The sequence below is a fragment of the Apium graveolens genome, chromosome 4, assembly GCF_009905375.1.
Source record: "Apium graveolens cultivar Ventura chromosome 4, ASM990537v1, whole genome shotgun sequence".
NCBI classification, from domain to species: domain Eukaryota; kingdom Viridiplantae; phylum Streptophyta; class Magnoliopsida; order Apiales; family Apiaceae; genus Apium; species Apium graveolens.
In genome coordinates this window covers 148,156,374-148,172,741 of record NC_133650.1, presented here as the reverse complement: position 1 = coordinate 148,172,741, position 16,368 = coordinate 148,156,374, and the positions used below count along the sequence as shown (strand labels likewise).

The following is a 16,368-nucleotide window of genomic DNA, read 5'->3' as shown; positions in this document are numbered from 1 at the left end:
AGAAGAAGCTGTTATGGAAGAAAGATACTCCAGTTGAACCAAACTCCAATCTCATGATTAATCAACTCGCTACATTTGGGTTGAGAGCCAAGCAACCTAGAGATAGAGCGGGATTAGGTTCTGATGAAGAGAAGATTCAAACAGAAGTAGAGGTTACTCTAAGAGATCCTTTCTTGTTGACAGACAAACCATATGAACAAATCAAACAAAGGCACCTTGACAAGGTGTTGTCTCCTCAAATTGTTTGATCTTATTTCTCAATGATGGAAGGACTTATAGACTAGCTGATACTGATGTACTAAAGAAGGCTGTCAGAGAACTTTAACATATTCACTATCTTCTGGATGTAAAATCTGATGTTACAAGAAGATGGTCAGAATACATTTTGAAGGCTATAAGAGATCTATTCAGAATCACTGGTACAAAGACTTCTCATTATAGTCCAATGATTATTGAAGGTGATGGAAGAGAAATTCCTATGCTGAAGAATTCTGCTAAGGTGGAAGTTATTCTGAAAGGAAGATGCTTATGTTATAATGAAAACTCTTCACATCCTAAGGTTATCAGACTTGGTGATGGACTTGAAAGAACATCCATTCAAGCTCTCAGAACAACCATTTATCAAATTGGTGATAGTAAAGAAGAAGAACTGTTGCAGGTCAAAGCACAGTTAGCTGAAGTTCTGAGGAAAGCTGAAGATAATCTAAAAAATGATTTTTTTAAGAATCATTATTGATTCAGATTGATTCAGTGATGTTGGTAAAGCTGGATGTTTTATAAGTTGTAGTTAATAGTCTTATTAAACTCTTATTGCATTTGAACTTAAATGTTTTTGACATCATCAAATCTATTAACTTGTACATTCTTGCATCATTTACAAGTTGGGGGAGATTGTTGGATATATTTGAGATGTCATGTCTAATATGTTTCATGTTTAGTTTTCAGATCTTAATAAATAGGAAATATCAGTTCTTACTGGAATCAGGACTTACTGGAAGTCAGGACTTAAGGATATCAGGACTTAGATTATCAGAAGATAATATCAAAAGATCGATATCAGAACTTAAGTACTGGAGGACTAACAGTTAAGGATGAGAGCTGATTTACAGGAAAAAAGATCAAGACTAATACAGAAGAAGTTATGCATGGAAAGAGTTAGAGGACTAGAAGAATTGTATAAGATATCTGATTGATATATTTTATGAGACAAAATTATATTCCATATCAATTAAAAGTTATCTTGTAACTGTGTGTCTATATAAACACAGACATAGGTTTACACTATATGTGTTACGGTCTTTGAGAAGATCATACATTGTAACCTAGCAGCTCTCGTGATATTTGTTCATCACTAAGAGAGGACAGTTCCATTATAATAGAGTTTATTATATCGAATACATTTGTTTTCTGTTATTTGTGTTCTAAATCGATTTGATTGTATTCTACACTGTATTCAACCCCCTTCTACAGTATTGTGTGACCTAACAAAAGTGAAAACAAAACTATATAGCTCAACAATTAACCCTAAAAATAATCCTCGAACGCAAACAAGTCACACAAAGTTAATAATAAGGAAACACACACCTGACAGAACCACAACTCATTTTATTTATTTGATTATTCGATAATTATACTCTTGATAATATGTATATACGGGTCGTTATATCCTTCCCCCCTTAAAAAGATTATATCCTCAGAGTTTTAATTAATTAAACAAGTGAGGATATTTGTCAAGCATATTTGACTCTAATTTCCAAGTAGACTCTTTTACTCGAGGACGCCTCTAAAGTACTTTAACTATAGAAATAGACTTATTACTAAGAACTCGCTGTTTACGGTTTAGGATCTGGACTGGTCACTCAATGTAGGTCAAATCTGGCTGAAGCTCGATTGGCTCATACTCAATGACTTGGCTCGAATCGCGGATATACTGCTTTAGCATAGATACGTAGAACACATTATGGATATGCTACAGCTGCGGAGGCAGCGCCAACTCATAGGAAACTTTATCTACCCTTCTCAATACCTCAAACGGTCTGATATACCTAGGAACCAATTTTCCTTTAAAATCCAAAGCACAAACTCTCAACATATCTTCTATCGTCTAAATTGTCCTTTCACTTGGACCATCTGTCTGAGGATAATGGGCAGTATTCCTCTTCAACATAATTTCCAAATATGTCTGGTCACCAAAAGTTCTGCTTCACATCCTGGTACATTTTAGTGCTTCCCGGGTGGATATAATACTTCTATTTATTGGCTTCTCATAAAATTTCATTCTTCAGCTCAGCCACCTTGGGAATCTATGTCCTCGAGGAAAACCTAAACATACCCTAGTTATCCCTTTGAGTACAAATTTCTTTTCCAGTCAAACTGTCCAATTCTTGATTCATGACCACTTCTTGATACTTCTTGATTCCTTCCATCAATTCTGATTGAAAAGTGATCTCATCCAATTGCCTTATTACCTCTTGGCACTCAAACTTCAATCCCTAACTTCTCCAATTCCCTTGTTAATTCTTCAGTAATCCTAATCTCATTCAATCTTTCCTTTATGCTCAAGGCTTCTGCCAATACATTGGCCTGGCCTGGCTGGTAATTAATAGAACAATCGTAATCATTAATCAATTCCAACCAGGATTCATACTTTGAAAACTTAGCATACAGTTGCTGCTTTTCCAACCTTCGTAGGAAAATCTCTAGGTGTGTGGAATGGTCTTCCTTAGTCTTTGAATAGATGAGGATGTTATCAATAAATATAATTACAAACTCATCCAAGTACTCCTTATATTCTCTGTTTATTAAATTCTTATAGGCGACTGGTGCATTTTCTAATCCAAATAATCATCATCAGAAACTCGTAATGTTCATATCTGGTTCTAAACGCAGTCTTTGGTACGACCTCAGGCTTAACCTTTAACTGATGGTAGCCCGATCTTAGGTCAACCTTCGAGAACCAACACGTTCCTTTAATTGGGTCACATAAGTAATCAATTCTAGGTAGGGTTGCTTATTCCTAATTCTCAACATATTAAACTTCCGATAATCCGTACATAACTACATACATCCATCCTTCTCTTCTATAAACAACACTGGTGCACCCGACGAGATACACCTTGCATCATCACTCCCGTATCCAACAATTCCTGAAGTTGCTTAACTAATTACTTGATTAATACTGGGGCCATACGATACAGAGTTTTTGACACTGATTTGGATCCGGTACTAAACCAATGAGAAAGTCTATCTCATGATGTAATTCATCTAGAAAGACTTATGGGGAATTCTTTCACTACCTGAATTTCTTCCAACTTAGGTGCTTTCTTCTTAATATCCACTGCATGTGCTAGATATTACTTACCTTCTTTCCTTAAAAGTTCCTTTGCTCGCATGATTGAAAGAAACTTCTTATCTTGCTTTCGTCCTTGAATACTCACCCTAATATTAGCTTCCGTAAACATTACAATTTGCTTCTTCTGGCAATCAATCATTGCCCTATAACTGAGCACCTAATCCATTCCTTAGATTATATCAATCTCTTTCAACTCGAAAGGTACTAGATCAGTCGTAAAGGAATTTTCTAAGATTTCCATAGGGTATTTAGGATATGACTAATTTACTGGTACTTTATCTCGATCAGCCACTTCTATAATTAAGGGTTCATTTAAATATTCCAACATTGAATCCATTTTACTCGCATATAAATAACTTAGACACTCTAGTGTCAATCAATACTTTAATAGGTATGAAATTAAGGAAGGGTGTACCTGGTTCCACATCAGGGTCTTGAGCAGTTGACCTGCTAATCATCTTAAAAGTCCTAGCCTTGGCTATACCAGATATTTGGCCTTTTGATGCAATACCTCCCTTGCTATCTTGGGAAACACTTCTAGTTCTTGGCAATATGTCCCACCTTATCATAATTGTAAAAGGTGACTCCTAGATTTTCTACTTTACATTCCGACGCATAGTGTCCTTTCTGGCCACACCTGAAACATTCAATATTTGCTTTGTACACTCTACCATGACTTTTACCAAATTTCTTACACTCCGATATAGGCGACCTGACCGATTTGACTCGGTTAGAACCGAATGAGGTGTTACCAGGCCTGATTGAAGAAAAACTTTGTCTTCTAAATCCTTGATCCCAATTTCTTCCAAACTTTTTCTGAAACTTCTGACTAGATTCCTTTTGATCCTGTTTTTCTTCCACATCATCTTTTTTCCGCTTCTTATCTTCTTTTTCTCTAGCGGCTAACTTTTAATCACTCTCTATTACCATGGCTGCCTGAACTACCAAGGTGTAGGTCTTCAGTTGTATAATTACAACTCTACTTCAAATTTTTGGTTTTAGTCCCTGTTCAAACCTCTTCGCTTTCCGAGCTTCAGAGTTTACATAGTCTGGCGCAAATCTATCCAACTCTATAAACTTAGCCTCATACTCCGCTACACTCCTTTCGCCTTGCTTAAATTCTAAGAACTCAATCTCCATTTCATTTCGCAGACAGTAAGGGAAATATTTCTCTAAAAACAACTCAGTAAACCTAGCCCATGGAACAGGATCCTCTCCTTCCAATGTCCTGGTTGACTCCCACCAATAATTCACTTCATTCTTCAAGAAATAGCTTGCATAATCGATCTTAAAATTATCACTTACTGGGATGAGGTTGAAAGCTTTCTACATTTCTTTTAACCATGATCCAGCAACTACAGGATCTGGCTCACCCTTAAATTTAGGAGGTTTAACATTCTGGAAGGATTTAAAATTAACAATCTGGTTCATTCCTTGATGTTGCTGCTGCATCAGTAGCTGCTGCTGCTAAATCTGTTGGATTAACTGCTGTTGTTGTTTATGCTGCTGGTGCAACAAATCTAGAATTTCATTTATAGCTGGACCCTCAACAAAACTACTAATATTTCCTTTGGACTGGGTAGCTATCTTGGGTGGCATTTTCCTGAAATATAGCAGTGGATTTATTCAAAAATATACCAAGAATGTATGACATAAAATATCACCATTTAGATGGTGCACTTGTATCAGGAAAATGCTGCCCAATCAAAATACCCATGTCTTTGATATCAGGGTCCATTTATAAAAGAGATCTAGATTAATAACACTAGCAAAAATCACAATAATGACAGTAGCAGAATCAACAACAGTGCAGGTAAACTGAAATATGAAGACACTAAACACCGTAGCATGGCTTCTCAATACAACAACAATTGATTAACTTCTCACCATTACTCAAATACAACAGCTAAACTAATCTGATATACAACAAAACTTGGTTTGCTATATCAGCCACAAACTACATAGAGCAAACTGGTAAACCAAGTCAAAATTAAGGAATGATGGACTCTATTAGGCAACATGGTCCAAGTTTTAACCACCCATTCCTCTAAAGATGACTTCCTATCACCTGCAAGTGATTCTCCAACCACTGAATTACTTTTCCAAGGCTGCAACTTTCGTCATTGGATCTTAAATTGTCTCTGCTGCCATTATTCTAAAATAACAGTCTGATACAGAACCTTTATTCCACCTCACAATCAACTTTCATTTACTTTCAATAACTAAGACTGTCTAACTGCAGAGGTGACTGAAGAAATTCATTGTCATAAAATACCGAATGAAATTTCGAAATCAAGGAAATCCATTATGAAAGAAAAGTGAAGAAGATGTGGATATGACTAAGAGCAACCATACAAGTACATAAGATGGCCAATCTTAGTACCGCATAGTTTACAACACATAATTCGGTGGCGTCCCACCAGACCCTTCGTCATACAGACAAATAGTCAAATCATAAGCATTGTCGGTCCCAATCAACCGATAGAATTACTGAGGTAAGAAATAATGTTTAAATAGAAAATTAATGGATAGGGAGGGGAAACCTGATTTATGATGAAATCAACAAAACCTTAAGTTGCTTACTTCAAGTTTTGACTTTCTTACGGGAAAACAAGTAACTTATTAAATGGTAAACAATTACTCTGGAAATAAAATGTGTTTTAAGAAAGTCGTGTAAGGGTTCAAGATATAAACAACAATACTGATCCCCATACACTATGAAACTTGGTTGTCATAACAGCCACTGACTACTGTCATCACATATTACCTGAAATCATCGAGGTCACATATTCGGTCCAGCAATATTACTTAATATAGAAGATGTGATAATTAGGAATAATATTGGTGTCTCTTCAGCCGACACATCAAGGGTCCGCTCAGAAGCTGAACTCTCATGATCAAACTTATTTTCTCGAGAGGGGACTAGAAACCTCCATCGACATAACCAGTAATACATATATACAAGGGAGACGTACTAAAATCTAGTGCAGTTCTAGCCAATCCTCAATAGACACCAGGGTTACGTCTTCGAAACCCTCGACTGAACTCTTAGACTCGCTCCTCTATTTGAGTTGCTGACTCATACCTTTATATAAAATTTCCCACACTCTTTCGACTCTACTCCTAACATAAATAAGGTACTTAAACCTACAGCTCTGATACCAACTGTGACGGCCTCAACCCCAGGGTCAGGAGTTGACGTTACCAACAATAATAACAACAATACAATTCAACTCAGTATTAATACATAAGTATGACAACTTTACCAAGATCTTTTTCAGGTTTAAGTATGACTTAGGTTACATTATTACTACAAACAAATCAAATTAATAATTCTGACACAACTAACTTAATATAGCAACTCAACAGACCATATCTGGTCTGACACAACAAACTCATGGGAGCCTGATACGGAAGGAACTGGAACTTTGCCCTGACTACGACGGAAAGGTCTCCTAGGCATCTGCAATATATTTACAAAACATCCTGCAAGGGTGAGCAATCAATTGCTCAGCAGTACCACTATATGAATAACAAGTAAAACAATTTATAATAAAACAGTTATAGGAACAGAAATCATAACTTGTTGTAAAATAGATAACACATGTATAAACTGGGTATTCAAAACTAGCATGCTCTGTAAAACAATAACATCAGTCATGTGCTGTGCATAAATACCAGAGTCCAAGTTTAGCATGTTATTTCATTTTCAAATCACATGTTCCACACAAGTTGAATTTTAAACAGATTCAAAATTAAATCAAAAAATTTGTTGGATGTTCAACGGGTGAAGATAGTTGATTAGTCTATCATCGCCGGACATCGACTGACGGTCGTCCAGAATAAAGAATATGTTCCGGAACTTGGGAGACTAGATAGGACTCCCCCACACTGGATTAATCTGGTTAACAATGTGCACAACCGAATTAGCCACTTATGCCACCATCTGCTGGGTCATTACCGAACAACGAGCCTCTTACACAACTCCAATAGATTAACTGAATTTTCCCTTTTTACCTCTTTCCAAATTTCACGACATAGGTGGACCAAAACATTCCACGACATAGGTGGATCAAAACATTACACGACATTGGTGGATCAAAATAATTCACTTTATCCAGTTTTCCCAAAAATCACTTTTATCTATCTCTTTTTAAAGCAATTTTATCACAACGCACTTTCCGAAACCTTTTCCGTATTAATTACATTTTAGAGATAGGTACTTCAGAAGTTACTTCTCTCCAAAACATAATTTAAACAACACTTTCAGATACAGGGGATACGTAACTTAAAACGTTTATATTCCTTTTTAAAAATAAAATAACAGTTCATTCATATATATTGAACCATAAAAGTATGGTTAGGGGTACTTGTCTTGATATGCTTTAATAACTATTACCAGTTGACTTTGGACCGACTTGGACGCTCGGGCTTTATAGTCTAACCACTAAACTATCCTGGATCTGACTTCAGCACTCAAGTTCTTCGATTGGAATCTTGCTGAACTTATCGACTGACCACTAGGCTATCTTTAGTCCAATTCCATCTCTCGGGTCTTCCGAATAGAACCATGGGAAAGAACAGCCGAGAGGGGGAGAAGAAACATGGAAGGGAGAAAGACTCGGGAGAGACAGAGAATGAGAATGAGAGAAGAGAGATTGAGAGAGAGATAGAGAGATCGAGGGAGTGTATCTGTGTACATGTTTTGTGTGTATATTTTTTTTATATCAAACAAGAAATAATCTTCTGCCACATTTGTGCTGAATAGCCGAAATCCTAACATGTGTCTTTTCCCCTTTCTGACAGCTTCATTTTGTCCCGGTTTTGCAATTTAACGAACAATCGCGCGAATAAAAATAACCCGTAAAATTAATAAATTAATTTTAAAATTTTCGGAATATTTAAAAACTAATATAATTAATTTTTCATAATTTTCAAAGTATTTTTGAATCGCACTCTATACACGCATTTTACAATTTAACGACCAAATGTGCTGGTGAATTTAATCCGAAAAATTTCCGAAATAATTTTAAAATTCTCGAAATATTAAAAACCTAAGAAAACATGAGTTTCATAATTTTTGAAGCATTCTGGAATTTAATATTGAATTTATACTTAATATAATCAAAAAGCTTTTAACGATAAATAATTAATGAAATATTGATTTGTAATTTTATAAAATCTCGAAAATATTTATTGAATTTATAAAACCATGCAATATTAATGAGAATAAATCTTCAATAAAATCACTTTTAAAAGTGAAAACAAAACCATTCAGCTCAACAATTAACCTTATTAATAATCCTCGAACGCAAACAAGTCAAACACAGTTAATAATAAGGCAACTAACGGCTGACAAAACCATAACTTATTTTATTTATTTAGTTATTCGATAATTATACTCTTGATAATACGTATATACGAGTCATTATAATTTCTTCATAGCATCTAATTCCTTCAGCTTTTGTTGTCTCACATGTTTAGGCATATCTTCTGGGAAGAATAGATCATCCTTAGGATCAATAAGAGCATTTAAAGTAGCAGCTTCTTCACCATCATTAGATGCTGCCTGATGGACAGTTCCTTCTTTAACAACTGGATTTTGAACTATCTGCTGAACTTTATCTCCAACTTCAGCATTTAAGATAGAATCAGAAATTGGGGTTGTATGTGATCCAGTAGCTTCAGAAACTTCCATACCATTAGCAGTTAACTCCACATCTTCAAGAATTGTAGACAGATGAACTGGAGCTTCAGAATTTACTTCGAGAACCTCAGTACCTGTGGAGTAATGTGGTGATCCTGTAGTGAATAGATCTTTATGAATGGACTGTTGTGATACTATATCTTCAGCAACAACATGGAGAATTTCAGGTGATGGAATAGTAGAGTGAATGGACTGCAGGAAAGTATCAGTACTTAGACCTGCAGGGAGATTATCAACACTTGGTACATTAAAGTTTAACTGAGGGTCAACAGACTATTGTTCAGCAGCTGTTTCTTTTGTACTCTGTGCACCTGCAAAATATAACAAGTAACACTTAATCTCTATGTTCTTTTAAAACTTTCAATAGTTAGAGTTTCCTCACAAGGAAATCTGCCCTAACAATGACGGATGGGTCTCCTAGGAACATGTTGCAAGGGTGCGCAATCAATTGCTCAGCAGTACCACTATATGAATAACAAGTAAAATAGTTTATGATAAACAATTATAGGAACATAAATCATAAATCATTTATGAAAAGAAGTAAAGCATGTATAAACTAGATATCAACAACTAGCATTCTCTGTAAAATAATAACATCAGTCGTGTGTTGTGCAAATTACCAGAGTCCAATTTTAGCATGCTATTTTCATTTTCAGAACCACTGTTCCATTACAGGAACCATAAAACCATCTATTTTATTACGGGAACCACAAAATCTTGCTCAGATATATTGGATGATCAATGATGAGTCAGATGATTAGGCTATCAAATATGGACGGCTCTATCTGCCATCCCACAAAACCTGTTCCGGAACTCAGAGACTAGATAAGTCTCTGTCATGCTAGACTAATCGGTTTGAATAGGGCGTGCAACCAACTTAGCCACTTACGCCACCATGTTGGGCCGTTACGGGCCACTTACCCAATGTCATCCAATATCTGATCCATTTTATCCAGTTTTCAAAACCATTTATACCTATCTCTTTTCGAAACACGTTTATCACAGCACACTTCAAAACCTTTTCAATATTATTCACAATTTAGAGATAGACAATTTCAGAAGTTACTTTTTCCCCAAAACATCAATTAAAAAAATATTTTTAATAACAAATGATACGTAACTTAAAACGTTCTATTCCAATACAAAATTTAAATCAACATCTCTTCATATATTACTGAACCATAAAAGATATGGTCAGGGGTACTTTCCTTGCAGAGCTTTATAACTAAACGCTAGTCTGACTTTAAACAGACTTCAACCTTCGAGGCCTTTGACTGGAACCAAAACTAGGCGGCGGCGGCAATGAAACCACAGGGATCGGCACCAGGGAAAACCGTGGAAGAGAAGGAGGAAGAGAAATGAAACAGAGAGGTAAGAGAGGCATGAAAGAGAGATTGAGGAGAGAGACAAGAGCGAGAGAGATTGAGAGAGATGTGAGAGAGATAGAGAGAGAGATCAGAGAGATTGAAGAGATAAGGGTATTAGTTTTTATCTATTTTGATTTTTCTTTGTTATCCCAGTAGGTTGAATTTACTCCGGAATTAGCAAATTAACGGGCAAACTTACGGGTAAATATAACCCGAAAAATTACCAGAATAGTTTTAAAATTCTCGAAATAATTAGAAACTAATAATATAAAATTTTCATAATTGTTAAATCATTTTTAAAAAGCACAATATACCCGCATTTTAAGATTTATCGAATAACATAGGGGTGAATAAAATCCTAAAAAATTCCGAAATAATTTTAAAATTCTCCAAAATATTCCAAACTTAAGGAAATATAAGTTTCATGATTTTTGAAATATTCTGGAATTTAATACTGAATTTACACTAAAATACAATCAGAAAATCATTTAGGGATAAATAATTGATGAAATATTATTTTCTAAATTTTATAAATTTCCATAAATAATTATTGAAATTATATAAAGCCATAAAAATAGTTTTAGAGATAACTCCAATATTATGAAAATAAATCCTTCATAAAATCACTTTTTAAAGTAAAAACAAAATAATACGGCTCACCATTTAATTATACAAATAATCCTCGTATACCACGGAAACACATACAATTAATATCAAATATAACATACTGCTGACAGAATCATAACATATTTTATTTATTTATTTATTTAATAATTACACTCTTACTAATACAGAAATACGAGTCGTTATAACCTTCCCCCTTTAAAAGATTATGTCCTCAGAATCTTAACTAATTAAACAAGTGAGGATATTTATCAAGCATATCTGACTCTAATTCCCAAGTGGACTCTTCCACTCGAGAATTTCTCCAAAGTACTTTTACTATAGGAATGGACTTATTCCTAAAGACTCGCTCTTTACGGTCTAGGATCTGGATTAGCCGCTCGACGTAGGACAAATCTGGATGAAGCTTGATTGGCTAATACTCAGTGACTTGGTTCGAATCAGGGATATACCGCTTCAGCATAGATACGTGGAACACGTTATGAATATGTTGCAGCTGCGGCGGCAGCGCTAACTCATAGGCAACTTTACCTACTTGTCTTAATACCTCAAATGGTTCGATATACCTAGGACTCAGCTTGCCTTTCTGTCCAAATCTAACCAATCCTTTCCAAGGTGAGACTTTCAACAATACCAATGATCTTATTTCTATATCCATATCCTTTCGATGCAAGTCTACGTTCTTTCTCTGCCTATCCTGAGCTACTTCTAATCTTTTCTGAATCAATATCACTACGTCCTTGGTTTGTTGAACTAACTCAGGACCTAACAACTTCTTTTCTCCCACTTTATCCCAATAAAGTGGGGACCTACACTTATGTCCATACAAGGCTTCATAGGGTGGCATTCCTATACTTGCATGATCGCTATTATTATAGGAAAACTCAATTAATGGAAGGTGATCATCCCAGTTTCCTTAAAATCCAAAGCACATACTCTCAACATATCTTCTATCATCTGAATCGTTCTCTTACTTTGACCATCTGTCTGGGGATGATAAGCGGTACTCATCTTCAACTTAGTGCCCAAACATTCCTGGAATTTCATCCAAAATCTTGAGTTAAACCTTGGATCTCGGTCAGTCACAATTGAAACAGGGACTCCATGTTTGGTCATAATTTCGTCCAAATACATCTTACCTAACTTATCCAAAGAATATCTTTCGTTGATCGGAAGGAACTGTGCAGACTTAGTCAATCTATCAATAATCACCCAAATAGCATATGATTCGATTTCGTCCATGGTAATCCTACTACAAAATCCATTGCAGTTTCTTCCCATTTTCACTGTGAAATCTCTAGGTTTATAACAATCCACTTGGTCTTTGATGTTCCATTTTTACTGTTTGGCAAATATGACATTTACTAACCCAATCAGCTATTTCCTTTTTCATTCCTGGCCACCAAAAGTTCTTCTTCAGATCTTGATACATCTTAGTGCTTCCAAGGTGAATAGAAAACCTAGAATATGGGCTTCTCACAAAATCTCATTCTTCAGCTCAGTCACATTGGGGATCCATATTCTAGAGGAAAACCTAAACATACCTTTGCTATCCTTTTAAGTACAAATTTCTTCTCCAGTCAAACTATCAAATCCTTGATTCATGACCTCTTCCTCACACTTCTTAATTCTTTCCATCAATTCTGGCCGAAAAGTAATCTCATACAATTGCTCTTTATTACCTCCTGGCATTCGAAATTCAATTTCCAACTTTTTCAATTCCTTTGCTAACTCCTCAACAATCCTAATCATATTCAATCTTTCCTTTTTGCTCAAGGCATCTCCCACTGCATTGACTTTTCCCGGGTGGTAATTAATGGAACAATCATAATCCTTAATCAGTTCCAACCATCTCCTTTGTCTTATATTTAGATCATCATGTGTGAATATGTACTTCAAACTTTTATGGTCTATGTAGATCTCGCATTTTTCTCCATATAGGTAGTGTCTCCATAGCTTCAACGTGAACACAATTGCTGCCAATTCCAAATCATGTACTACATACTTCTGCTCATGGGGGTTTAACTGTTTGGATGTGTAGGCTATAACTTTATCATGTTACATCAACACACAGCCCAAACCCTTCAAGGAAGCATCAATATAGATTATGAAGTGTCGTATTTCATGTGGCATTGATAGCATTGGAGCCGTCACTAATCTTTTCTTCAACTTTTGGAAGCTTTCCTCACACTTCTCTGTTCAGATAAACTTCTCATTCTTCCTGGTCAGATTGGTCAATGGAGTCACAATCTTGGCAAAGACTTTTAGAAATCTTTGGTAATAACCTGCCAATCCAAGTAAACTCCTAACTTCCGTCGGGGTCTTTAGTTGTTCCCACTTGGATACATCCTCAATATTTATAGGTTCCGCCTTGATACCATCCTTACCCACTACATGACCTAAAAAATTTGAACTTCATCCAACCAAAATTCGCACTTTGAAAACTTAGCGTACAACTGTTTCTCTCTCAGCCTTTGTAGGGCAATCCTCAAGTGTTCTACATGATCTTCTTTAGTCTTTGAGTAGATGAGGATGCCATCAATAAATACAATAAAAACTTATCCAAGTACTCCTTATACACCCTATTCATTAAATCCATAAAAGCGGTTGGTGCATTGGTCAATCAAAAAGACATCACTAGGAACTCGTAATGTCCATATCTAGTTCTGAATACAGTCTTAGGTATGTCTTCAGGCTTAATCTTCAACTGATGATAGCCCGATCTTAAGTCAATCTTCCAGAAATGGCACGCTCCTTTAAGATGATCAAACAAATCATCAATCATGGGTAGGGGATACTTATTCTTGATAGTCAACTTGTTCAGCTCCCGGTAATTAATGCACAACCTCATACTTCCATCCTTCTTCTTTACAATAACACTGCTGCACCCCACGGGGAAAAACTTGGCCTAATCACGCCCTTATCCAGCAATTCCTGAAGTTTCTTAGCTAATTCCTTCATCTCTACTGGGGCCATACAATATGGAGCCTTTGAAACTGGTTCTGCTCCGGTAACTAGGTCAATAGAAAAACTCGATCTCACGATCTGGTGGCAGTCCTAGCAACTCATCTGGAAAGATTTCTGAGAATTCCCTTACTATTGGAATCTCGTCCAGATTAGGTGTCTCTTTCTCAGTGTCCACTATATGGACTAAATAAGCATCACATCCTTGTCTTAACAGTTTCCTTGTCTTTAATATCGAGAAAAATTTCTTTTCTTGCCTCTGTCCTTGATAGTTTACCCTGATATTATCCTCTACAAACATCACAATTTTCTTCTTCTTACAGTCAATATTTGCCTTATATTGGGACAACGTATCCATTCCTAAAATCACATCGAACTCTCCTAGTTCGAAGGGTATTAGTTCAGCAGAAAAAGAATGCCCTAGGATTTCTAGTTGACACTTAAGACAAAATTGACTCACTGAAACTTTATCCCGATTGGCCACTTCTATGGTCAAGCAGCTGTCTTTCGATATTTTATTCACACATTCCTTTGATATAAAGGACTTAGATGCTCATGAATGAAATAAAACTTTAACAAGTATGGATTTGAGAGAAAACGTACCTGCAACTACATCCGAATCCTGAGCATTGGATATCTTTGTCATTTTGAAGGTTCTGGCTCTGGCCGTGCTGGATGCTGGTCCTTGGGATCCACTACCTCTGGTACTGCCTTGAGTAGTAGTCCTACAACTCCTAGCAAGATGTCCAACCTTACCACAGCTATAGCAAGTAACTGCGGGTTTCTCTGAGTTGCACTCTGATGCATAATGACCTTTCTGACCACATTTGAAGCATTGAACATTCCCTTTGCACTGATCATTATGTCTCTTGCCACACAACTTACAATCCACCACCGACTTGACTAACTGGGTTGGAGCAGAAGTAACTGAAGTGGCACTTGGCCTAGCCTAGGGAAAACCCTGTCTCCTGAATCTTTTATTCATATTTTGGCTAAACCGCTTCTGAAACTTCTAACTGGATTCTCCTTGATCTGCCTTATTGGTAACACCCTCAGACTTCATCTTCTATCACCCCTTTCTTTGGCGGCCAACTTATGGTCACTCTCTATTAATAGAGTGGCTTGAACTACAGAGGGATATGTCTTGAGTTGCAAAGCTACAACTCCGTTGCGAATTTCTGGATTCAACCCTTGTTGAGACCTCCTTGCCTTCTGGGTCTCCGTACTCACATATTTAGGGACCAATCGGGACAATTTTTTAAACTTGGCCTCATATTCCGTCACACTCCTTTCGCCTTGTCTTAACTCTAGAAACTCAACCTCCAACTGATTTTCCAAACAATCTGGAAAATATTTCTCCAAGAACAACTCTTTGAACCTGGTCCAAGAGACAGGACCTTCTCTTTCTAAAGCATGAGTGGACTCCCACCAATAATTTGCATCACCCATAAGAAAATAACTCGCATAGTCTGTCTTAAGATCCTCACTTACTTGGATGAGGGTAAAAGCCTTTTCCATCTCCTTTAACCAAATTCGGGCAGCAACAGGGTCCACTTCACCCTTAAACTCTGGGGGTTGACAGACTTAATGGATTTAAAACTAACAGTTTGATTCAGCTCTCTGAGCTGATATTATTGCTGAAGCTGGAACTGTTGTTGTTGTTGTTGTATAAATTGTTGTTGTTGTTGCTGTTATTGCAGAAATTGTTGTTGCTTCTGCTGGAATTGTTCTTGCTGTTGAGCCATCTGATTAGACTGTTGGCGCAACAAATCTAGCAACTCACCCATGGCTGGGCCCCCAACAGACTCTCTATTAGAGGAATTGGACAACATTCTCTTGAAATACAACAAATGGTTTTAGTTTAAAAATTGCCCCCGGGTAGCAACATCTTTATGTGTCAGGAGAATGCTTCCATAATAAAATATTCTCATCCCCGTTTAATTGGGGTCCATCCAAAATGAATGGCTAAATTTAACAAAATCAGCAACAAATACCACAATAACAGTAAAAACAATAATAACAGTGCAAAAGTTTTAAAAAGACTGAACAATAACTTTTATATAAAGGAAATATGGTAAAACAACAGTGCTCAATTTCCAACTAAAACAACTACACTACAACACTAACAACATAAGCCAAATACACACCACTGAGGTCGCACACTCGTCCAACAACAATACTAGGCATGGAATAGGTGCAGGTGGGGATGGCACTGGTGTTTCTTTAGCCAATACATTAAGGGTCCGCTCAAAATTTGAACTCGCATGATCAGACTCGTTCTCTCGAGAAGGATAACTAGAATTCTCTATCGGACGTTGCCAATAATACAAATATATGAGGGAGACACACTAAAG

The 16,368-nt window shown here is 36.4% G+C and overlaps 1 protein-coding gene across 1 annotated transcript; it reads right to left on the bottom strand.

The window, feature by feature from the left end:
- Positions 1-15,073: 15,073 nt before the first annotated feature.
- LOC141719057 (uncharacterized) lies at positions 15,074-15,532 on the bottom strand. Its single transcript, XM_074521441.1, has one exon. The coding sequence runs from the start codon at positions 15,530-15,532 to the stop codon at positions 15,074-15,076; it is 459 nt and encodes a 152-aa protein (XP_074377542.1).
- Between the last annotated feature and the right edge of the window lie 836 nt (positions 15,533-16,368).

Bases quoted from the DNA above. Each gene is read 5' to 3' on its own strand.
- LOC141719057 (XM_074521441.1), bottom strand. From the start codon at position 15,532: ATGGAAAAGGCTTTTACCCTCATCCAAGTAAGTGAGGATCTTAAGACA.